The sequence below is a fragment of the Cetorhinus maximus genome, chromosome 12, assembly GCF_964194155.1.
Source record: "Cetorhinus maximus chromosome 12, sCetMax3.hap1.1, whole genome shotgun sequence".
Lineage (NCBI taxonomy): Eukaryota > Metazoa > Chordata > Chondrichthyes > Lamniformes > Cetorhinidae > Cetorhinus > Cetorhinus maximus.
The window spans coordinates 59,995,748-60,022,235 of record NC_135890.1 but is presented as its reverse complement, the minus strand read 5'-3'; the positions used below and the strand labels follow the sequence as shown (position 1 = coordinate 60,022,235).

At 44.0% G+C, this 26,488-nt stretch overlaps 1 protein-coding gene across 2 annotated transcripts in view; it reads left to right on the top strand.

The window, feature by feature from the left end:
- Positions 1–26,488, top strand: part of cdk17 (cyclin dependent kinase 17) — a 225,545-nt gene that overhangs the window by 164,532 nt on the left and 34,525 nt on the right. For both annotated transcript variants that reach the window (XM_078553735.1, XM_078553736.1), the window contains 4 exons: positions 9,262–9,376; positions 9,628–9,722; positions 9,832–9,894; positions 9,982–10,105. In XM_078553735.1, the coding sequence (XP_078409861.1) occupies positions 9,262–9,376; positions 9,628–9,722; positions 9,832–9,894; positions 9,982–10,105 (397 nt within the window). The remainder of the gene's footprint in view (positions 1–9,261; positions 9,377–9,627; positions 9,723–9,831; positions 9,895–9,981; positions 10,106–26,488) is intronic.

The window sequence follows — 26,488 nt, the reverse complement described above, 5'->3', positions numbered from 1 at the left end:
TTTAAAAAACCACAATTTCAAGTAAATGAGGAAAGAGCTTAAGCTTGGGGTTTGCTCAATAACATTAAAGCAAACAGCGGAATATTTTAAAAGATCTAATGCTGAGCATATCTAATGAAAGAATATTCCCATTGGTCAGTGAAACAGCAACAAGGGCCATAAATTTAGGATTAGTAAAGAATGTACAAATAGGAGGGAGGTTAGAAAATGGGAAAAGGATCTACAAAAAAGGAAACAAGCCGAAAAGTAAGCAAAATGGGAAAGGAAAGCATTGGACAGACTAAATTAAGGGAAGATATAAATAGACAGTGAATAAGTAGTTAGGGAACAGGAGTGTAAAATGAGGATTAAAATTAATGAAAGGAACTGCTATTGAAAATGAGTTAAAACAGTCTTTGTAGCAATACACAAGTGTCTAATAAAACAGGAGAACTAGAGACAATACTACATTGTTAGGAACTAGATTTAGTAGGAATTACTTAGATATGGCTACAGAAAAATCAGGTCTGGAAATGAAACATTGTAGAGTATGAAAAAGCGAAATGCTACAGATGCTGAAAAGCTGAAATAAAATCAGAAAATGCTGGAAACACTCAGCAGGTCCGGCGACATCTTGGAGAGAAACTGCATACATGTTTCTGATTAATAATGACCCTTCAACAGAACCAAGGAAAGACAAATGTAATAGATTTTGAACAAGTGAAAGTGAAGTGGGGGTGGGGTGAGGGCAGGTGCAGTGGGAAGAACAAAAAACTGAACCAGCAAAAAAAAAAGGCCTGTGAAAACATATCTCATGGCTTTTCTCGTTCCTTTCTTTATTCCTTTACATTCGGGTGGATGCTTTCTTTACTTCATCCATCGCCACAAAACCTTTCGTCATTTAATCTCTCCCGCCCTCCACCCTATCACAGACCCCTCCACCCTATCACAGACTTTCCCTTTTGTGCTTCCTTCCCCCGCGCTATTTTATTTGATCAGAACCTATTGCATTTCTATCTTTCCTTGGTTCTGAGGAAGGGTCATCGTTGACCTGAAGCATTAATTCTGTTTCTCTCCACACATGCTGCCTGATCTGCTGAGTGTTTCCAGCACTTTCTGTTCTTATTACGGGGTATAACATATTTAGAAAAGATGGAGAGGGGAAAAACAAGAATTGGAGTATCTGTGCTAGTTGGTAATAATATACTGGTCATATAAAAAGTGATGCAGAAATAGAATCCATATAGATGGAGATAAGAGACAGTAAAGGATTAATTTCACTAATAGGGCTAATCTACAGACCCACCCAATAGTGGAAGAGGTTGGAGGAAGAAACATGCAGTCAAATTAGGGAAATGAGTAAAAAGCATAGAATAATAATCATGGAAGATTTCAAATACTCTGAAATTAATTGATCCAAAGCGGTAGGTAAAGAGAATAAGGGAATGGAGTTCTTAAAATATGTACAGGACTCTTTTCTTTCTAACTCGGTATGTGAGAAATCCAATAAGGGAATATTTGCTACTGGATCTGGTAATGGGGAATGAACCAGAGCAGGTAAGAGAAGTAAAAGTAGAAGGAACAGCTAGGCAATAGTGACCATAATGTAATATGCTTTAAAATAATTGAGAAGGACATAAGTATGGCAAAGGCTAGGTTAATAGATTGGAGAACAACTGATTTTTGAGGGGCTGTGAATAGAACTGGGGATAATAAAATGGACAGCAGTATTGCCTATAATAATGTAGAACAGCTATAAAACAATGTTCCATGGAGTACAGGAAAAAATGGATAAATAAAGCCATTATGGAAAAAAATTAAGATGGTATACACTAAGTGCATGGACAGCAGGGGAGAGCATGACAAGGGAGAATATCAGGACATTGGAGGAACAGTCAAAAGAACTATCAGGAGGGCAGAGAAACTACGAAACTAAATTATATAGGAACATAAAATATTCTACAGGCACATAAATTTTTTTTAAAAAAAAGTTAAGATGGGAACAGGGTCACTGAGGAACAGGCTGAAATCACAGCTAGGGATAGCAAAGTGGCAGAAATATTAAATAATTACTTTTCTTCAGTATTTACCAGGGAGATGGATCAAGTGGATATGCTGGCGGAAGATGAGATTAGAAATGATGTAACTACGTTTAAAATAAAAAGAGGAGAAATATTAAATAAATTAGTCAAGCTCCCAAGCGATAAGACTCCTGGTTCAGACGGGCTACATCTGCACCTTTTCTGGTTCTGAGCCTATTTTCTCTGGAGTTTTTAGAAGTATGAGAGATGATCTCAGTGAAGCATACAAAATTCTTACAGGGCTCAACAGGGTAGATGCAGGAAGGATGTTTCCCCTGCCTGGGGGCTGGTGTGGGGGCAGTCTCCGAATAGGACTGAAATGAGGAATTTTTTTACTCGGTAGTGAATCTTTGGAAATCTGTACACCAGAGCACTGTGGAGGCTCAGCCGTTGAGAATATTCAAGACAGAGACCGATAGATTTCTAGATATTAAAGATATCAAGGGAGATGGGGATATTGCAGGAAAATGGCGCTGAGGCAGAAGATCAGTAATGATCTAGTTGAATGGCCTTCTGCTTATATTTCCTATGTTCCTATGTTTTTAAAATAATCTAGAGAAGAGATAGCACAGCTGCTATTGTTAATTGTATATTAAATACATTACATTGAATACACAATGTCTCTTTTTTCAGCAATACTCAAGTCCTGTACTACCAAGCGACTACTTGTATATTAATTGTATGTAGTTGGTGGGAATTAACTAGGCATTCACTTATGCTCCTACAAATAGGAACAGACTACAAATAGATTTGTTGCTTAAGGGTGAACGTTGGAAAATAAGAAAAAAAAATTAAAACTAAAATCCTAGTGGCAATTGTGAATTGATGTAAATCAATGTTCTCGGAGTCTGAAACTTATGAACGGTGGAAGAATGAAGTGGATATGTGGACACTAGTTACAACACTACCAAAGAGATGACAAGCTATAGCATTGTGTTGTTTCCAATAAGCAGTTAAAGTATCAGTTGGATAGTGATGAAGAGTAGGACCTTCCATTGGGGTTCCTGGATGAAATCCACCAGAAAGGTGATCATTTAAATGCCACTGAGGCATGATCAGAATTTGATAGATTTTGGAGTGACCATATCACGGATACCAACAGATGTTATAAAAGTTTGTCAAAATTCAATTTAGGGATCCTTGCATCTGTAAAAGTATTTAAATTACTATATTGTGCTAAGGTATCTCATTTGGATAGGCAACTCATTCTAACTGGCATTTGGCCCTCGCAAAAGGAGACTCTGTTGAATCTGATGTCTGCTGCCTTAAAATCATTCTTTAGGTAACTGTCATTTCCTTTAGCCTTCGTGTAGCAAATGAGACAACCTGAGATGATGCAAAGAATAGAAGACTCAATGATTGCCAGATTTCAAAATAGTCCAGGTACCAGTCACAGCCATCGGTATAACAGAAAGATTTAAAAACAGTAAGAATGAGGATGAAAACACTTAGCAGACCTGGCTATTACAGCAGAGACAAAGTTGGAACAAAAATAATGGGCAAATGAATCCAAGGAATGGCAAAGGAACAGTTAATAGGTGATTAAAGTGTTACACAAAGTATTATTATGTGATGAACTGTCCCAACTGAGGGTACAGGGTCCTTGAAATTACACACGATGCAGAGGATTTTGATTAAGATGATGAAGATATTGATGAATCTGAAAAGATTATACTGGTCACAAAGAGGTTAAATCCTCTGATGAATGTGTTAGTTGTGGATTCTTTTAACGCTGCAGTACGAGACAGTGCTTGTACTTCAAGATTATGTGAAATAGATTGGTTAAAATGTTACCTTGACTCGCTTAGTGGGGACTGATGCAAGGTTATGGAATAATAAAGTATGTTTGCTTTAGGTATTGTCATGGCAACCATTGAGGTGTAATTCTGTGTAAAATAACTGGAGTAAGTACTTTAGGTGTAGCCTCTAGTGAAATACCTATGCTGCTATGAATAAGGCGCAAATGTAATTTGACATGGAACATGAGAATGCAATTATTTTTGAAACGTCAATTGATCTGCAGTTTACCCAGTCAGGACATTAAGAAAACCTGATGTTTCTGATTAGAGTTTCAGACAAATATTAATGGTATCAGGCGATAAGCATCAGAGTAAAAAAATGGAAATTATCTTAGTTACATAGACAATTTACACACACTGTCAAATTAAAAATCCTGCTAAAAGATGCAGGTGTGGTTGATGAAAAGTATGTGAGCCTAATCAAATTGATTAGTGAGAATTATGAAATCTGTGAAAAGTATCAGAGGATGCCGCCACATCCTATTAGAAGCCTTCCATTGGCACATGACTTTAACAATGTAGTTGCCGTGGATCTAAAGGTATGGGACGCAAACAAAAGTATTTTCATCTTACGTTTTATAGACCAGATTTACCTCTAAAGGTATGGGACGCAAACAAAAGTATTTTCATCTTACGTTTTATAGACCAGATTTAGTCTTTCTACAAATAAATACTTGAGGACAAATCGGTTATTATAGACAAAATCATGGAGAAATGAATTGGGACTGGACTTGGGACACCAGTGAAGTTTCTGACTAATAATGAAGGGAAATTTGCCAAAGATTTCAGATGTGTGTGAAAACATGAATCCCGCAGTTGCAAGTTCTTTTAACAATGGACTTTATAAGAGAACCGCGACCCATCATGTCCACACTGCAGACTTGTTCGTTACAGCAAGTGCATCTCTGCATATTTTTAGATGCGATAAGGGTTTCTGTTTTTAAGGAGGTGAGCACCAGATGCCCCCACGCTCTAGATTGAAAGATGTTTCCTAACCTCCCTACTTTCAAACTTATGCCCCCTGCTTGTTGACCCCTTTGCTAAGGGAAGTAGGTGCTTCCTGTCCTCTATCTAGGACATTCATAATTTTATAAATCTCAATTAAATGTTCCCTTAGCTTCCTTTATTACAAAGAAAAAATCTCAACCTATCCACTCTTCCCTCAAAGCTAAAATTCTCCATTGCTGACAACATCCATGTAAATCCCTTTTGCACCCTTTCCAGTATGATCACGTCCTTCCTGCAATGTAATGACCAGAACTGTACACAGTACTCTAGCTGTGATTTATCTGGTGTCTTACATAGTTTTAGCATGACCTCCCCACTCTTGTATTTTGCATCTCATAACAAAGGAAAGTATTCCATATGTCATCTTAACTTTATCTTGTCCTGCTACCTTCTGGGACATGTGGACATGTGCTTCAAGATCCTTCTGTTCCTCTACGCTACTAGGTATCCTGTCATTTATTGTGTATTATTTTGCCGCCTTTCCTCAATACATATGCATCATCTCACACTTCTCCAGATTGAATCCCAGTTGCTACTTTTCTGCTCACCTGACCAATTCAGCAATATCTTACTGTCAGTCTCGTGGTCAATTTTCATTTAATCTGCAAATTTCTTAATCATGTCCCTGACATTTAAGTCTAAATCATTGATAAATACCACAAAAAGTCAGGGACCTAGTACTAAGCCTTGCAAAACCCCACTGGAAGCAGCCTTCTAGTCACAAAAACACTCATTGATTATTACCCTTTGTCTCTTATCTCTGAGCCAATTTTTAGATTAAACTTACCACGTGCCATGGAATCCCATGAACTTTTACTTTCCTGAGCAGTCTGCCTGGTGAAGCTTTGCCAAAAACCTTGCTAAAATCCATGTAGACTACCTTGAACATACTACCCTCGTCAACTTCTTGTTACCTCAAAATATTTGATCAAGGTAGTCAGACACGAACATCCCTTAACAAATCCGTGCTGACTGTCCTTGATTTATCAGTTCCTTTCTAAATGACGTTAGCTACTGCCCCTCAGAATATTTTTTTACAATAATTTGCCCACCAGGTTTTTGGTTGACTGGCCTGTTATTGCTCAAGCGATTCCTTTTCTTCCTTTTCAAACAGCAGTGCTAGTATGATAATCCAATAAATAGCAGTCTCAGAAGAAGATGATACCATCTGACAAATCTCTTCAGATTTTTTAAAGTATAAAAAATCCTGCAGTGTTGTGTACCTATCAATGGAAGTTTGTACACTCATTCACTTTTGCCATGACTTCTAAGATCATTTGGCAATGTGATGCATGAAAGGCTACTTCAGCATAAAGCAATGAGGATCCATGTTAAACTTGAAAAAAGTGAATGCAATTCAATAATAAATTAACATGGATTGAAGCCACTAAAGCAGCCAGGTAACTGCTGCTGAGTTAAACAAAAAATGTAAGTTGTCAGAGGATATAGATAAAATTTGATAGGAATAAAAGTGCAGTGAACTGTAATACGAAGGAAAAAAAATGGGTAACGTATGCATTCCATGAGTGGCATTGAAATAGCTAAGGTTGCTGTTGAATGGGTTTTCGTAGATTCTGTCCAATGCATCCAATCGTTGCAGAGCAAGAATAAACGAGCAAATTGAAACAGTAAACTATAAATCTAAGGAAGTCCTAATTAAACACTGTTATGGTCAGACCACTCTTGAGTATGTGCTGTTCTAGTCTTTGAGACTCAAGTGGGAGTTTAAAGTCAAGGCTCTCTTCTGGGCATTTCCACAATTGTCAGAGGGCTGAGTAATGAGGAATACATTTTTTAATAGGAAGCAAGCGAGACTGACCTTCATAGAGGTAATATGAAGTAATATAGAAAAAGTATTTCCAAAGCTATAATTTGAACTAAATTATGATAAATAATGAAGGAGCACAGGTTCAAACTAGTACACAACAAATTTAGGAGCACAAACATGGAGCCATGTAAGAAATGGACAAAAGTTAGGATGTTGCTGGACAGCTGGGCTAAATGTTACTCCTTATTTGATCACAAGATAATTACAGATGAAAGTCATTTGGCTTATCTCAAGTCATTCATCAAGAGAAATCCCTAATATGCCCAAATAGCACCTAATTATTTTGTAAATTATAACTGGGTTTCTACCTACACTGTTCTACAATTTATTCCACATGTTGGTCACTCTCTGTGAAAAAGAATCACCTGATAGCAGTCCTAAAATCTTTTGCTATGTTTGAACTCCAAGTTCTACTCTTGCAATTCAATGTAACTTTCTGGGTTAATTTTTCAGTGCCTTGAACAATTGTATATGCCTTTTCTGAGACCACCTTTTAAAGCCAAAATCTTAAATTTCTCCAATTTTTCCTCATAACTGAGACTTTTCACATTGGGAATCAGCTTTGTAATTTTTCTTTACACTGTGTCTAGCACTTAAATGTCTCTTTTTGTTTCCTGATGAGCAGAACTGAATGAAATATATATGATGTGCTGAATTTTCAGGTCCCAGGGAAGTGGGGATACTCAGGTGTCAGGGGACAAAAGTATTGGCAGCATCCAGCATATTGATGAGTTTCACCAGGGTAGTGGAAGAGAGGATGGCCCTGAGATTCCACCTGATCCATTAACAGCTCCTGTTAACATTGTTGAAGAGCTCATTGTGAGCTTGTTAAGGGACATGTTTTGATTTTGATGGGGAAGTATGGGCTGCATGCACTGTCTGGGGCAGACCAGGTGAATGGAGCCAGGGATACACTCGGGAACCAGTCGTGGCTACCCTAGGAAATTAGGTAGGCCCCATGAAAGGGTGAACAGTGCAGAGGGAGACTCAAGCGCCATTGGGTCAGTGTAGTTTGCACTGAGAGTCGTCAGTTAGTGCTCAAGTACTGCAGGGGTCATCACCCTCCTGGCATTGTGGGTCATAAGAAGAGGGGGAAAGGCTGCCAGATACAACTGGGAGGGCTACCTGAACACAAGGAAGGCAGCAACTGGCAATGGGAACACAGCTCTCAGATTTTGGGTCCAGTGGAGATGAGGAACAACTCCCTCTACAGGAAGGTCAGAGCCCCAGGCATCAGGAAGGTAGAGGAGAGAGAGACGAGAGACAGGAAGGACACATAGGCCATACCCTCAGCGTAGGATTTACGGCCGAAGAACAAGCCACCTTAAGATGACCTGAACCAATGCTGCAGGAGACTGTGAACTCTCCTGGCAGATGGTCACAGAAATCTGTGCCCTCTTCGCTGAAGATCTCATACCTCGCAGCACCCTGCTTACCATGTCCTGCCAACTAGCAGTCAAATTTACTCTGGCCTTAAACTTCTTCACTCCTGGTTCCTTTCAAGAATCAGCTGTGAACCTTGGTGGCATCTTGCAAACAGCTGCATTTCATTCCATCATGCAGATCACTAATGAACCCTTTGTGACAGTTCGAGTACATTCAATTCCAGACAGACACAGCCTCACCAGGACAGAGGGCAGTAGGTTTTCCCTCCATTCCTGGATTCCTGCAGGCACAGCTCACCATTGATTGATTGCATCCATGTGGCCATCAAGGCACCCAGCAACCAGCTAGTGAGATTTATCAATAGGCTTCCACTTCCGTAACATTCAGCTGGTCTGTGACCACAATAAGAGCTTTCTCGTGTGTGTGTTTGCTTTCCTGGCGGCTGTCATGACTCATTCATTGTCTGCTGGTCCAGGCTATAGCAGCTCTACACTCATATCTGAAGAGATGGTTACTCACCCCTTTATGAAAGCCCAAAATAGAGAGACAGAGGAGGTACAACCAAAGCCATCTCAGTCGGACAACCATTGGGCAGACCATCGGGCTTCTGAAGATGCAGTTCTAGCACCAGGGTTGGCCGGGTGGTGTCCTGCTGATAATAATTGCGCCCATGGAACTTTTAAGTGAAAGCTGTTGTTGAATAGGACTCCTGTGTGAATAAGGAACATCATACTGTGGAACTGTGTAGCTACCTAGTGCCACATTTATGCAGGGAGTGATGGGGGTGCTTGTGGTTGCGTAAGACTTATCTTTGTTGTGTCAACTATTTAAAGTGAAATTTACCTTTTTTATTTGAAGTATCATTAACCTGTTAGTTATGTTGAATTTATATTGGTTCTGATTTGTGTTAAAGTAAAAGCTACTAAAAGTGGAATCTTGTTGGTAATTTCATCATTTGGGAGTTGTTCAGTAGATTTGGTTATTTTGGTTTATGGTTTCACCACGGTCATCATGACAATGTCAGGATCCAGTGTCAGTATCAATGACAGGTCAGCATCCTCAGCTGAGAATTTTTGGTGAGACTTAGCCCAAAAAAGTGTGAGAATTTATAAGTAAATTTTTGGTGATATTGATTACCTGGGATGAACATGTTGCTTATACCTACTATTCCTTATTACAGGGTACCTATGCAACAGTGTTTAAGGGAAGAAGTAAGCTGACTGATAACTTGGTAGCATTGAAAGAAATCAGGCTGGAGCATGAAGAGGGCGCACCTTGCACAGCAATACGGGAAGGTAAAATAGTCCCATTACACGTAATGCCTTTGTCATTTAACAAATGTGATGTAATCTTGCACAGCTAACTTAATATATGTAGGATCATTTAGAGATAAAGCCACAACAAACAAATTGTAGATTTCAGAAGTTCTGCCCAACTCTATTTACTTGCAAGTCCAATACCCATTTCAAATAAAACGTTTTGCATTAATTGTGATTTATGTTTATACTTAAAGGATATTTATTGCTGTTTTTCTTTGTCTCTCTAGTCTCGTTACTGAAGGACCTGAAGCATGCAAACATAGTCACTTTACATGATATTATTCATACAGAAAAGTCATTGACACTAGTATTTGAATACTTGGTAAGATTTGTCCTTGTACAGTTTGTGCTAGTCATTGTTTATGTGAAAAGTCACTATGAGGAAAAATGAAGGAATCTGATTTCACATTTTGAATTCCTGCATTTTGTAGGACAAGGACCTGAAACAGTACATGGATGACTGTGGAAGCATAATGAACATGCACAATGTGACGGTGAGGACTAAAACGAACAAACAACTGCTGTGAGTCATTTGTTGCATGCAAGTGCTGTTGGATTAATCTTACTGTTTTGCTTTGTAGATATTTTTATTCCAGATTTTACGGGGCTTGGCCTACTGTCACAAGCGGAAAGTGTTGCACCGAGATCTGAAACCGCAGAACCTGCTGATAAATGAGAAAGGGGAACTAAAGCTTGCTGACTTTGGTATGAAGCAATAATTAAATATTGCATATTGGTGATAAGCCTTGTATGTGTTAAGTTCCATAATTCATTCTGCATCATATCTGTATTTTCAATTTATTTAACACCTACACATAAACAGAGATTACCCTTGTGCCTTGAGACGGGGGTTGTCACTTCTGTACAGTCCCATTAAAAAAAAATGTTTTAGTAGTCAGGTGAACTTACCCTAACTCTGTAAGAGGGCAAAGGTTATTATGTGCCAAGCCTTCACTTTTAAGTTATTGACAGGAAGCTGTTTGCCTTCCACGTATTTTTACCAGTTTCTACCCTGGTAGACAATGAATATCAGTTAAAATTTGCCTTAATTTTGTGTTTGGTCCTTCAGGACTATAGTTTGACATCTGTACCTGCTAAGTGTTTGAAGTGTTCAGCTCCCTGAATTGACTCCATTGATGTAGCCCTCTGAACTGCCCAAAACAAATATCTCAGTTTTTGAGCTGACACGTTAGTTCCAATATCAAAACGCAGCCTGTTGATGCTGGTAATCCTCCAGAATGTTTTTAAAGCAATTTGAGAAACAATTTTCCTGTAAGATTTGTTCTAGCATATGACCAGCATATGCATAAGGTATTGCAATAATGATCAGTTAAAACTAGAGAGTTGTACAGGGTGGTAGGCAATTACCAGCAGAGGAACTGGATGATATCAGCATAGCATTATTGTTGCACCAAGGCTCCTTAGACAGCACCTTCCAAATCCACGACCGCTACCATCTAGAAGGTCAAGGGCAGCAGATAGATGGGAATGCCACCACCTAGAAGTTCCCCTCCAAGCCACTCATCACCCTGACTTGGAAATATATCGCTGTTCCTTTACTGTCGCTGGGTCAAAATCCTGAAGCTCCCTCCCTAACAGTACTGTGGGTGTACCTACACCACATGGACTGGAGCGCTTCAAGAAGGCAGTTCACCACCACCTTCTCAAGGGCAACTAAGGATGGGCAATAAATGCTGGCTCAGCCAGCATAGCCCACATCCCATGAATGAATTAAAAAATAACAAACAACAGGAAAGCTTCTTGAGTAGTAGCTCTACCAGGCTGGAAATAAAACAACTATTTTGTTAAACTCAAACTGATTTTATTTTTTCCCACCCTTATTCTCAGAAGGGGATGGAGAAATGAGGATAAGCTGTCATACAAAGAAGGCTTAACATTGAGTTGGATGTCAAGTGTGCAGCGCTAACTAAGCAGAGTCATGATAATGGGGTTGCCAATCCTGCCTGGCTGCATACGAACATAGAAAATAGGAGCAGAAGTAGGCCATTTGGCCCCTTGAGCCTGCTCTGCTATTCAATAAGATCATGGCTGATCTGTTTGTGTTTCAAACTCCACATTCCAACCACCCCAGATAACCTTTGGTTTCCTTGCCTAACAAGAATCTATCCATCAGCTCCTTAAAAATATCCAATGACCCTGCCTTTACCACCTTCTGAGGCAGAGAGCTCCATAGTTGCACAACCCTCAGGGAAAAATTTTTTCCCTCATTTCTGTTCTAAAAGGGCGACCGCTAATTTGAAAGTAGTACCCCCTAGTTCTGGACTCACCCACAAGAGGAAACACCCTTTCCACGTCCACCTTGTCAATACCATTCAGGATCTTATATACTTCAACCAAGTCACCCCTCACTCTTCTGAACTCCAACGGAAACAAGCCCAGCCTGTCCAACCTTTCCTCTTAAGACAACCTACTCATTCCAGGTATCGATCTAGTAAACCCCCTCTGAACTGCCTACAGCGCATTTACATCCCTCCTTAAATAAGGAGACCAAAACTGCACACAGTATTTGAGATGTGATCTCACCAATTCCCTGTATAACTGAAGCATAACATCCTTACTTTTATGCTACAAGCATGGTGCTGGTGGACTAGAGATCTGCTGATGTACTGTTATTTAAAGAGGGAGGAAGGGATAGCCTGAGTAATTACTGGCCAGTCAGCCTCAGCTTGGTGGTGGACAAGTTATTGAATAAAATTCTGAGCGACAGTCTAAAATGTCATTTAGGAAGGCACAGATTAATCAAGGACACCTGGTCTCTGCATCCAGCTGTCATGCCTGTGGAACTTATTTCCAGCAATGATTTTTGCATTTATTAAGAAAGATCATGTCTGACTAAATTTATTGAATTTTTTGAGGAGGTAACAAGAAGAGTCAATGAGGGTCGGGCATTTGATGGAGTCTACAGGGATTTTAGCAAGGTTTTAGCTGAGGTCCCACATTTTTTTTATTATTAATTCATGGGATGTGGGCTTTGCTGGCTGGGCCAGCATTTATTGCGGATCCCTAGTTTTCCTTGAGAAGGTGGTGGTGAGCTGCTGCCTTGAAGGGCTGCAGTCCATGTGGTGTTGGTACACCCACAGTGCTGTTAGGAAGGGAGTTCCAGGATTTTGACCCAGCGACAGTGAAGGAACGGCAATATATTTCCAAATCAGGATGGTGAGTGACTTGGAGGGGAACTTCCAAGTGCTGGTGTTCCCATCTATCTGCTGCCCTTATCCTTCTAGATGGAAATGGTTGTAAGTTTGGAAGGTGCTGTTGAAGGAGCCTTGGTGAGTTCCTGCAGTGCATCTTGTAGGTGGTACATAATACTGCTACTGTGCATCGGTGGTGGAAGGAGTGAATGTTTGTGGATGTGGTGCCAATCAAGTGGGCTGCTTTGTCCTGGACGATGTCAAGCTTCTTGAGTGTTGTGGGAGCTGCACTCATCCAGGCAAATAGGGAGTATTCCATCACACTCCTAACTTGTGCCTTGTAGACTTTGGGGAGATATGGCAGATTAGTCAAAAAAGTAAAAACCCATGGGATCCAAGGGAAAGTGGAATGTTGGATTCAAAATTGCCTCAGAGGCAAGATGCAAAGGATAATGATGGACAAGTGTTTTCATGTTTGGAAGGCTGTTTCCATTATATGGGGAGGCAGTGGCATAGTGGTATTGTCACTAGACTAGTATTCCAGAGACCCAGGGTAATGCTCTGGGGACCTGGGTTTGAATCCCATCATGGCAGATGGTGAAATCTGAATTCAATAAAAATCTGGAATTAAAAGTCCATGAATCCATTCTGGTTTTGGTAAAAAAAAAGCCATCTGGTTCACTAATGTCCTTTAGGGAAGGAAATCTGCCATCCTTACCTGGTCTGGCCCACGTGTGACTCCAGACCCACTACAGTGTGGTTGACTCTTAAAAATGTCCTCTGAGCAAGAGGCAATTAGGGATGGGTAATAAATTCTGGCCTAGCCAACGGTGCCTATATCCCATGAACAAATTTAAAGAAAAATTGGGATTCTGCAGGGCTCAATGCTGGGTCCCTTAACTGTTTGTGTTATATATCAATGATTTAGATTTAAATATAGGGGGCATGATTAAGAAGTTTGCAGATGATATGAAAAGTGGTGCTGTGGTTGATGGTGAGGGCATAAGCCATAGGCTGCTGGAAGATATCAATGGACTGGTCAGTTTGTGGGAAAAGTGGCAAATTCAACCTGGACAAATGTGAGGCAAAACATTTGGGGATGACAAACAAGGTAATGGTGTAGGCAATAAATGATAGGATACCGAAGTGTAGAGGAATGGGGGACATTGGAGTACATGTCCACAAATCCCTGGAGGTAGCAGCACAGGTAGATAAGGTGGTTAAAAATGCATATGGGATACTTTCCTTTTACTGAGGCATATAATATAAGAGCTGGAATATTATGCTAGAGCTATTTAAGTGAACTGCTGTTAGACTGCAGTTAAGAGTACTGCGTACAGTTTTGGTCACCACATTACAGGAAGGTTGTGACCACACCAGAGAGGGCACAGAGGATATTTATGAGGATGTTGCCAGGAATGAAGAATTTTAGCTATGAAGAGAGATTGCTTAGACTGGATTTGTTTTCTTTGGAACAAAGGACGCTGAGCGGAAATTTAATTGAGGTGTATAAAATTATGAGGGGCCTGGAGAGGGTGGATAGGAAGAGCCTATTTCCATTAGCTGAGAGGTCAATAATAAGGGGGCATAAATTTAAAGAAATTGGTAAAAGGATTTGAGGGGCTGAGGGATAATTTTTCACCTAGAGGGTGGTGAGCATCTGAAGCTCACTGCCTGAAAGGGTGCTAGAGGCAAAAGCCCTGATCACATTTTTAAAAAATGTACATGGATGTACACTTGAAGTGCTCTAGCCTACAGGGCTATGGACCAAGATCTGGAAGGGGGAATTTGGTTAAATAACTCTTTCTCGGCTGGCAAGGGCATGATGGGCGAAACTACAACCTCCTGTGCCGTAATGTTCTCTATGTTTCAGTTATCATAAAATAGACTTCTACATGGGCTATAATATAATCTTATATTAAAGTCTATAATATATAATTTTTTTATATATAGACCATAATATAGTCTCCATTATATGCAAACTTATATTATCTTAACATAAAACAGTATGAAAGGGCAAGAAGGGGGAGGAATTTTTGAAGCATATACAGGACAACTTCCATGACAGATATAATTGTAGCCTCATGACGAAGGAAACAGTGCTAGATCTAGTTCTGGGTGGGGCATGTGAAACATGTTTCAGTTGGGAATTGTTGGAAATAGTGATCACAATATCATTAGGTTTAGAATAGTTATGGAAAGGGGCAAGGAACAATCAAATGTAAAAATTCTCAACTGCAGTGGGCTAATTTCACTGTTGAAAAGGGATCTGGCTCAGGTGGATCTGGCTCAGGTGAATCAGAAACGAAGATTGGCATGTAATACAGTAAATGAGTACTGAGAGGCCTTCAAGGAGGGAATAGTTCAGGTACAAACTAAACACGTTCTTATGAGGAGGAATGAAAGAACCTCCAAAGATAAGGTTTACTGGATGGCTAAAGAGAGATTAAAATGAAACAAGAAAATAAAGTTTATGATAAATTTCACCATGAATAAAGAGGAGGCATTAAAAAGGCTGGTTCCATTTAGAATTGATCCAAAGGTACTGAGGGAAGTGGAAATGGAAATTGCAAAGGCAATGACCATAACCTTCCAATCCCCAGAGATATGGGGTTGACTGCAGAGAATTGGGCAATTGCAAATGTTCAATAAAGGGTCTAAAGATAAACCCAACATCTACAGACTGTTTAACAGTCAGTTTAACATTGGTGATGGGAAAGCTTTTGGAGATTATAATTTGGGACAAAATTAAGTCACTTGGATAAGTGCAGATTAATTGGGGAAAGCCAGCCTGAATTTGTTAAAGGCAAATTTTGTTTAAACTATTTTGATCAAGTTTTTTGATGTGGTTGATGTGGTATGTATGGACTTTCAAAAGATGATTGAAGTGCCACAGAATAGACTTGGTAGCAGAGTTGAATCCCATGGCATAAAAGGGAAAGAAGCAACATGGACTTGAGTGACAGGAAATGGAGTCATGGTGAATGGTTGTTTTGGGGATTGGAGGAAGGTATACAGTGGTGTTCCCCAAGGATTGGCATTAGGACCACAGCTTTTCTTGGTCTATATTATTGACCTAGATTTGGGTGTACAAGGCACAATCTCAAAATTTGCAGATGATACAAAGTTTGGAAGTATTGTGAACTATGAGGAGGATAACGATAGACTTTAAGAGGACGTAGGCTAGTGGATTTAAGTGGAATGGATATGGCAGATAAAATTTAATGAAGTGTGAAGTGGCATACTTTGGTAGAAAGAATGAGGAAAGGCGATATAAAATAAAGGACACAAGCCTAAAGTGGATACAGGAACAGACACACCTGGAAGTATACGTGCACAGATCACTGAAGGTGGCAGGACAGAATGAGAGAGCAGGAGAAAACGCAAATGGGATCATAGAAAATGAGAGCAGGAATAGGCCAATCAGTCCCACGATCTTGCGCCACCATTCAACTAAATCATGGCTGATCTACCTCAATGCCATTTTCCTGCACTACCCCATGTCCCTTGATGCCTTTAATATCTAAAAATCTGTCAATCTCTGTCTTGAACATACTCAATGACTGAGCCTCCAGAGGTCCCTGAGGTGGAGAATTGGAAAGATTCACCACCCTCTGACTGAAGGAATTCCTCCTCATTTCAGTCTTAAAAGACCAACCCTGATTTTCACCCTCGAGGCAGGTAGGGGAAGTCGGAAAAATTCCCGACTCGGCCCCCACGCCTCGGGAGAATGGGCCTGCAGAGGCGGGATCTTTATTGGTGGGTAGGGGCTGGAGTCGGGCCAGCCAACCCACGAAGAAGTGCAGAGGCAGCCGAATGCTGTCAAATGCTGAGGCGGTTGTTTAAATGACCCACCTCGGTGCCATGGGACTTTGTCCCAGCTAAAATAAAAACACACAGGCCCTCCATCCCTCACATCCCCTTTGACCCCCAAACACTCCTCATGCACTCCCCAACCCCCCATATGACCTCTTATGCTCCCTATGCCAAGCTCTGTCCCTCAACCCACCTCCTATGGCCCCTCATGCCCCAAATGCTAAGTTCTTTTTTTTTGTAAAAATATACTTTATTCATAAAAAATCTTCAATCACATTCAAAACCATTTCAAAAACAACATTACAAGGGTACAATCCAGGTTAAACTTTTACAAAATGTATCACCAGGTGCATCAGTACAAACAATATTACAATCATTTACAGCCTTTCATTTTGATCTGTACAGCCCGAGGGGCTCTAAACAGTTCCCAGTCTCTCGGTGCGCTGTGGTAGGAAGGTCTTAGACAGCGACCCTTCCCCATTGCGCCTTTGCGGCAGCTGCCCCAAGCTTTAGTGCGTCCCTCAGCACGTAGTCCTGGACTTTGGATTGTGCCAGTCCGCAACAATCGGTCGGGGACAACTCTTTGTGCTGGAAGACCAACAAGTTTCGGGCAGACCAAAGCGCGTCTTTCACCGAGTTGATGATCCTCCAGCTGCAGTCGATGTTTGTCTCGGTGTGTGTCCCTGGGAACAGCCCGTAGAGCACAGAGTCCTGTGTCACAGAACTGCTCGGGATGAACCTCGACAGCAACCACTGCATCTCTCTCCAGACTTTCTTTGCAAAGGCACAATCCACAAGGAGGTGAACAACGGTCTCTTCCCCACCACAGCCACCTCGAGGGCAACGTGCAGAGGGGGTGAGACTCCTGGCGTGTAGGAAGGATCTGACGGGGAGGGCCTTTCTCACCACCAGCCAAGCTACGTCTTGGTGCTTGTTGGAAAGTTCTGGCGATGAGGCATTCTGCCAAATGACTTTGACAGTCTGCACGGGGAACCATCCCACAGGGTCCACCCTCTCCTTTTCCCTCAGGGCCTCTAGGACGTTACGTGCTGACCACTGCCTGATGGACTTGTGGTCAAAGGTGTTTTTCTGCATAAATTTTTCCACCAGGGACAGGTGGTACGGCACGGTCCAACTACTTGGAGCGTTCCGCGGCAGCGTGGCCAGACCCATCCTTCGCAACACCGGGGACAGGTAGAACCTCAGCACGTAGTGACACTTGGTGTTTGCGTACTGAGGGTCTACGCACCGCTTGATGCAGCCACACACAAAGGTGGCCATCAGTATGAGGGCGATGTTGGGCACGTTTTTTCCCCCTTTATCTAGAGGCTTGTACATCGCGTCCCTGCAGACACGATCCATTTTCGACCTCCAGATAAAGCGGAAGATGGCTCGAGTGATCGCCATCGCGCAGGAGTGTGGAATGGGCCAGACCTGCGCCACGTACAGCAACAGCGAGAGTACCTCACACCTGATGACCAGGTTCTTACCCGCAATGGAGAGGGAGCGTCGCTCCCACATGCCCAGTTTCCTGTTCACCATAGCCACTCGCTCCTTCCAGTTTCTAACGCATGCCCCGGTCCCTCCGAACCATATCCCCAGCACCTTCAGGCCGTCAGCCCTGACAGTGAAGGGGACAAAGGATCGGTCAGCCCAGTTCCCAAAGAACATGGCCTCGCTCTTCCCACGATTTACCTTGGCTCCCGAGGCCAGTTCGAACTGGTCGCAGACGTGCATCAGTCTGCGCACCGACAGCGGATCCGAGCAGAAAACGGCGACGTCGTCCATGTACAGGGAGGCTTTTACCTGAGTGCCTCCACTGCCTGGGATCGTCACTCCTCTTATGCCCGGATCCTTCCTGATGGACTCGGCAAAGGGTTCTATGCAGCACACGAAAAGGACAGGCGAGAGAGGACAGCCCTGCCTGACTCCAGATTTAATCGGAAAGCTATCTGTTTCCCACCCATTGATTGAGACTGCGCTACTGATGTTAGTGTAGAGCAGTTGGATCCAATTTCGAATTCCCTCCCCAAAGCCCATTTTGGAGAGCACATCCCCCATGTAGGTGTGCGATATTCTGTCAAAGGCCTTCTCCTGATCCAAGCTGATGAGGCAGGTATCCACACCCCTGTCCTGTACATAGGCAATCGTATCCCTGAGCAGCGCCAGGCTGTCAGAGGTCTTCCTGCCTGGCACAGAGCAGGTCTGGTCAGGGTGAATCACCAATTCCAGAGCGGATTTGACCCGGTTGGCGATGACCTTGGACAGAATCTTATAGTCCACATTCAACAGTGAAATGGGTCGCCAATTTCTAATTTCCTCCCTTTCCCCCTTGTGCTTGTAGATGAGGGTGATGATGCCTTTCCTCATGGATTCTGACATGCTGCCGGCCAGGAGCATACTCTCGTACACTTCTAGCAGGTCTGGGCCGATCAAGTCCCACAGAGCCGAATACAACTCCGCCGGCAGGCCGTCGCTTCCGGGGGTTTTACTCTTCTCGAAGGACTCGAGGGCCTTAGTCAGTTCGTCAGGAGTTAGCGGTTTGTCTAGGCTCTCCCGCGTACTGTGGTCTAAGACCTCCGTGATAGAGGACAGGAAGGACTGGGAGGCCGTGCTGTCCGTGGGCTTCACGTCATACAGTCCGGCATAAAAGGATTTGCTGATCCTCAGAATGTCGGACCGTGATGACTTTACTGAGCCGTCTTCTTCCTTCAGGCTGCTGATCACAGAGCGCTCTCTGTGTACCTTTTGGAAGAAGAAACGTGAGCACGTCTCATCCTGCTCCACGGAGCGGACTCTGGAACGGAAGATGATCTTGGAGGCCTCCGAGGCAAAGTGCGAGGCTTGCTGGCCCTTCACCTCTTGGAGCTCCTCCTTGACATCGACCCCCATCGACTGCAGCCGGAGCAGATTCTGCATCTTTTCCTGGAGTCGGGACATTTCCCTCTGTTCCTTTCTAGCTTTCTGGGTGCCTTTGCGGATGAAAAACCTCTTGATGCTTCCCTTGATCACTTCCCACCAGTGTGTCAGGGACTCAAAGAGGGGTTTCACGGTTCTCCAACCTTTGTAATCCCTCTTGAGCTCCTCAATGTTCTCTGGGGTCAGCAGTTGCACATTTAGCTTCCATGCCCCCCTGCCCACCCTCAGGTCTTCCTCCAAGTGGCAGTCCGCCAGTAGGAGGCAGTGGTCAGAGAAGAACACCGGCTTGACGTCGGTGGATCTGACTGTGAATGCACGGGACACAAACAGGAAGTCTATCCTGGAACGAATGGACCCGTCTGGCCGCGACCAGGTGTATCTACGCTGCGCTCCGTCTGCAGGGTTGCTGAAGACGTCGTGCAGCTTGGCATCCTTAACTGTTTCCATCAGGGATCTGGACGTAGCGTCCAATCTGCTTCCGGCCCTGCCGGATCGTCCAGCCGCATCGATGATGCAGTTGAAGTCCCCGCCCAGAATGACCGGCCTGGAGGTCGCCAGCAGCAGTGGGAGCTGCTGAAAAACCTCCAGCCGCTCAGCCCCTTGTGCCGGGCCATACACGTTAATTAACCGGAGTGGAGCGTTCTTGTACATTACGTCTGCTACGAGGAGTCGCCCGCCCACCACCTCCTTGACCTCGGAGACGGTGAAGTTGCCTCCCCGCAGCAGAATACCCAGGCCGGAGGAACGAGAGTCGTTTCCGCCCGACCAGATCGATGGCCCGTGGGACCACCATCGTGACCATTGCCTGTAGGAGCTGAGGTGCGGTATCGCACACTCCTGCAGAAACAACAGGTCAGCTTTGACCTTGGCTAGGTAGTCCAAGGTCGCAACACATCGCGTAGTAGATTTAATGCTACGCACATTTATGGATACAATCTTTAAACCCATTTTAAAGCATTTATCCTCCTACCAAACCCACTGTCTCTGAGAGTCCCAGACCTTTAGTCTGCTCCTTCATACCCGTAGTGAGCTCAAATTCCTTCACTTTGGATGGGCTGAGGTAGATCTCCTTGGCCGTGTTCTGCTCCAGTGGCATCTGGAGGTTCACGTAGAGAGCGGGTTTTGAGATGACCTTTGCTGGAGAAGCTTCTCCAAAACTCACCCCCTCTGGGGTGTTGCTGTTCCCGGCTTCCTGGAGCTGGGGTGCGATGATTGCCTCACTGCTCCCAGATTCCAGGGGCTGTGGTGCACTGGCCTCCTCAGGTTGCAGGCAAAGTTGGGGTGCGCTGGTCTCCTTGTTGTCTCCAATTTTCTGGAGCTCGGGTGTCTCGTCCTCCAACGCCCTGGAGCTTTGCCGCCTCTTCTGTCGGTGCCGCTCTGGCACTTCATCATCCGAAGAGCTGCTGCCCTTGTCATCCGTGTCGGATGGGAGACGCCTCTTGCCGCTTCTCTGGGAAACGCCTTTGCTTCTTCTTCGCTCCCTCTTACTTTTCTTGTTCTTCACCGTCCGCCACTCCCCCTGCTGCTTTTCCACTGCTGCCTCCTCCTCCATTGATTCGCTGTCCTGAGGACTGGGAGGTTCAGGGGGTAGTGCTGTTGATTGGCTCTCTGTTGCCTCGATCTCTTTCTCCACCTTGTCTCTCTCTGTGTCCTCCTTTGTCCCGTTGAGCTCCCTGGGGGCCTTGGTGGTTGGAGTGACACGGAACCTTTCTTCTGCTTCCCCCTGGTCGGCTTTGGCTGCCTGTGCGTAAGTACGGCAGCGTTTGGGGCAGGTCCTGTAGAGGTGACTTGCCTCGCCACACAGGTTGCAGCACTTGGCCTGTTTGCAGTCTTTTGTCTGGTGTCCTTCCTGTTTGCAGATCTTGCAGAGGGAGGCGCTGCAGTTGGCCGCCACATGACCAGCCTTGCCGCATGAGCGACAATGCTTGGGTTGCCCAGCGTAGACCAGGTAGCCACGGTTTCCCCCGATAGCGAAACTGGAAGGAGGGTGGAAAATGGCTCCCTTACCATCGGTCTTTAGCGTGACCTTAAACAGGCGTTTGCCTGTCCAGATCCCCAAGTCGTCTCGAATCTCGGTGCCGCTCCCCACCTTATCGAAGTACCTGGTGAGGAAGGTGACCACGTCGGCGACAGGGACGAAGGGGTTGTACACATGCACCATCACCTCACGTTCCCGTTGCAACGGCAGAGAAAAGTGCGGCTCCGCCGTCAGGATCTTCATCTCCGGCAGGTCTCTCTTCTCCTCGAACACCCTCAGGAGCCGGACGCAGTCTGCCACTCGCTTGAACGTCACGTCGAAATAACCACCTTTGCGGGAGTCGTGCAGGGTGAAGATCTCCGTAGCTTGGAAGCCGCACGCCTTCAACAGGATCCTCCTGGTGAAGAAGCCCCGATCCATAGGTGATCCTCCTTCGCTGTGGTTCACCGTGACTCGGACGGTGATAGGTAACCCACGGTATAGATTTGGATTGCGATTGGTTATCGCCCTTCCATCCCGACCTTGCCATGGCAGGACCATGGTGTCGCCCCTGCAACACTTGATCTTAGCCAAAAGGCCGAGAAGCGATCCCAAATGCTAAGTTCTGCTCTTCCACTCACCTACATAGCCTCTCATGCCCTCTATGCCAAACTGTGACACTTCCATGCCCATTGACCCACTGTACACTTTCTAGAACCAGTGTAAAGTGGCATTATATAAAAAAAAGAACTTGAAAAGAAGTCATTCATTGAGAACATTCTCCTATGTTTGAAAAAAAAGTTTGAAACTAATAGAAGTGTCAATCGTCCAGGCCCTTTGAAGTTTCAAAAACCACAAACCCTTGAAACCACTTAACTTGTGTAAACAAAAATTGTAAAATTGACCTCAGAGATCAAAGAGCCTGAGCTGTCAATCAAATAATGCATCCTCTGGAGAGCAGGTGTTCTATTATTATAATAACTGTCTGGTCTCTCATCCAAGCCTGGCTATGTATGCTTGGCCGAGAGTCCAGTCATCTATTAGGGAAAGAACGTAGTCTGCGTAGCTGAGGGCTGCTATGCAAATTAGTTCTTCTCCCTGTCTGCGATTTTCCATGGCTAAGACTGTCAGGCTTTCCACATGACCTTCTCTTGATGTTCCCATTCACGTGTAGATTTTTGACCCATTCTAACTAAGTGGAAACTGGTTAATGGGTCATCAGCTGCTACAGCACTGGTTTAAGCAATCCTGTAGAAATATGAGATTCATAATCAAGTGGTATCCTATTGGTGCCTGTTGCAGGCCCTGTTTCAAGCTAACAATCGCAGACTCTCTACGAGAGCCAAGCTTGCTACAATTCAGGCAATGACATCAGCCATCTACATAGTGTCATGCACGTGCTTGTTCAGCTGTAGTAACCATGTGACCATTGTACCTTGATTCTCATTATCATTTTTACTAATCTAAGAAGTCACCATGAATCAAAGCATGTTTGACTCCTTCCTGTTGTAGACACTGTTCTAATCCGTTGACGAGTTTTAGTAGTTAGTGTAACTTACCTTAACAGCTCTTGCCTAAGATTGTTTCCACTTCACTTACCTCTGGAAATTATCTGCCACCTCTTCTTTCATTGAGAGGAAATATTACTTAGTTACATGCATATTGCATTTTTTTAAATGCAAATGGGATTAAAGAAGTTTATCAAACTGGTTTGTTTTCTTTGGAAGCAAAGGTTTAGGCTATCTAGAGATACCGTCCCTAGGATGCACATGGCCAAATTTAAGTTTACCTTGCTCAAACTGTAGAATTACACATTGGAAGAAAAATACAAATAAATACATAAAAGCAAAAAGTTCATTTTCATGAGGTGTACTGGTTTGACTAATTCTGGTAATTGTAATTTAAAAAGATATAAATTTCAACTTTACTGTATTTATGAAATTGCTTGTATATCATAAAGTGGTGTTGAATATGGCACTGAAATATCTGCACTCATTGGCAGAATTTTATGGACTCCACCGGCAGGTTTGTCAGGGAGGGACCATAAAATTCTGCAGGTGTCCTCCTCACCAGCCAACCCGGCAGCAGTTTGATGGAGGGCAGGTAAGGCTTGGGGCAGACTGCCCACCCTCACCCCAAATGATGGCCATTTAAGGGCCGCTTCCCACCCAGTCACAATTTTTAGGCTGGCAGGAAGAGGTCAGGAATGAGGGGGGGGCGCTGGGGAGGCTTGGCCGGTCACCCTCCTTGGGCAGGCAGGGGGGATTGTGGGTGTGCCTCGCTCATGGGCTCCCTTTTCCCAATTGGGATATCCCCCCACCAATAGCCACACCCCCAGGCCTCCCCAGTTCAGCCAAGAGCGGCCTGGTTCAGCATCCTGGGCTCCCAGCACTTTGCACTGTGGGACTGGGTATCATCTCAGTAAGTGACCATTACTCTGGTAGTACTGCTCAGACTAGAGAGCTACTGGCCAACCTGCTTGGCTGGCAGCTCTCTGTGGCAGCACTTCCTCCCTAATTGGAGGCAAAAGGCCCATGTCCAGCCAATTAATGTTCCACAGAGATTAAAGGGCAGATGGGCAGCTATCAGGAACAGTGGGGGATGGTGATGCATTCCCTGCCAACTTTTTCAGTGGTGGGGCAAAGAACCCCACCATCTGAAAAATTCAGCCCATTGTAATTAATTTGTGAAATTGGCTAGTGCATTTATTTTTTTAAAAAGTAATTGCTCACCAGCTTTTATACGTACTGCAAATATGTTTTCCATTGCATCATATTCCCTCTGTTTATACATGATATCGCAGTAGTATATGTAAGCATCCCCCTTTCAATTGCTTGATTCAGATTTTGCATTCACGAAACAGCAAATTGTAACTTAACAGATAGGGGATGTATTAATCATCGAGGCATTGGGAAAGAAAACACCAAAAACACCCAACACTGTGAAGATCAGTAAAAAGAAGCGAGGGGATGTGCACACAAATACAGTTTTAACGAGGAACCTAATTTTAATCAGTAACAGTTTAAAAATGTCTATGATCTGCTTCTCTCAGCCTGTCTAATGTAGAAGGGGCATCCTATCTGGTGATATAGCCTGCAAACAATTGACTCTCTGCCATTATTAAATTTTCAGTTTAGAGTAAATTGTTAATAAGCTGAGCATGTGCTGACTATGAGCACCGTAATAATAAACCACCTCAGAATATCCCAAAACACTTGACAGCCAATGAAGTACTTCTGAAATGTAGCCACTGTTCCAATGTGGAGAAATGTGACAACCATTTGCCATTTGCAAGGACCAATGAACAGATAATTCTAATCATGTTGGTAGATGGATAAATATTAGCTAGAGTGCTGGGAGAGCTCCCTGTTGCTCTTCAAATAGTGCCATTAGATCTTTACAATGGGGAGACAAGTCCTCACTTTAAAGTCTTATCCAAAGTACAGCACTTAATTCAATGTAGGTATTTAGATTGTCAGGGTCAATCTAAAATATTTGCTCAAACCCACAACCTTATCTGACTCTCAGATGTGAGTGCAACCACTAAGTCAAGGCTGTTCCTAAAAGAAAGGAAAAATTATAATTACTTACCAGACCTGAGGGATCCTCATGTTTGAATGAAGCTGAACCTCCATTTACATAGCTCCCTTCCAGCTGTTCATTTTGTGACCTGTCATGTTTTGCAGATGTTTTGAGGTATTGTAGAAGTCTTGTTGCTTCCTACTCCAGGCATTGAGTTAAAAGTATGCCCCAGAACTAGGATGTTCCATCAGGAAATGGAGAAACATTGTCTGCTATCTAGAATGTGAATTTTTTTAAACACTGCATCACTGGTTTTTTTCCTGTGAAAGGAGGGCAGGCAAGACTCTTTTTTGTATGTTGTTTTGGTCACAAAGAATGTGGAAGTCATTATCAGTTTTAAATTATCCGTCATTCACTCATAATGCTCATTCCTAGTATTACTACCACTATTTTTATTCTGAGTGACTCATAATGCAAACCAAAAGGTGGGATTTTCCCCCATTGCACTAAGTGCGGGAGCGGGCGTGAGAAACATTGTACCCTCTGGCCACAATGGTGGGTTTTTGCACCATATCGTCCACCCCCCCACCCCATTTCATTAATTATTCACACGCATGAAATATGCAAGGTCGCTGGTGGGAGGCCTCTGATTTGCCCGCCCCACCGTCAGCTCACCGAATCCTCATTCTGGGCACCATATTTAAAATACAGACAGGCACAACCTTCTCAATGTTGGCAGCCCAAGACTGTTCCACTAACAACACAGCCCCCGAAACCCAAGATGACGGCAGCCACCAAATTCAGTGACGCCTCACTGGAGTGCCTGCTGGACACATTCGAGGCCTGCCGCCATGTCCCTACTATCCCTACTCTGGCTGCAGGAGGTCCAGCAAGGTGACCAATCCAGCTTGGGAGGTGGTGGCAGTGGTGGTCAGTGTCAACATAGCCCAGAAGAGGTCAGCCACCTAGTGCTGGAAGAGGATGAATGATCTCACCAGTTTCAGCAAGGTAAGTCAACCATCTCATCACTCTCAACTCTCGCACTCAAGCCCATCACACATTCACTGGCATCTCGCTCACTGCGAGTTCAAGGGACATCACCACTCACTCTCTCCCACACCCTCACATCTCCATTGGACTCATCTACTCTGGAGATCGCATCCTCATCCCATCCACGGCTCCCCTCACCACCCACTCATGCCAGACATCCTTATCATCTGCCCTGACACATATCTTGCTCACATTCTCTCCATCTGTCTTTATGCAGGACAAGCTAGCACACAATAAAAGGGAGAGGCCCCAGACCAGGGATGGCATGTCCGACATGAAGGCCCTCACAGAGTTCGAGAATCGAGCTGGATGGAGAGGACATTGACCGTGTCTGTGCTGAGGGTGAGGTTCGCAGCGCACACCCAAATGAGGATCCTGCACCAGCTCATCCTTCAGACAACCATACTGAGAGTGCTTTGTCCTGGTTTAGAGTCACCTGCCATGCACTAATTATCTCTCCTTTGTCTCATAGGCTCGTCTGGAAAGCGCCCAATGGCATCCACAAGCCTCATCTCCAGCCCCGAGGGCACCTCGGATGAGGAACCAGAGGAGAGCATCATAGAAGACCTTTCACAGTGCTCACCTGCACCCTCCACCAGCAGAGAGAGACACACCTCGATGGGACCTAGTTCTAGAGTAGGCTCGGGGTCATGATCTGGTGAGCACAGCGTA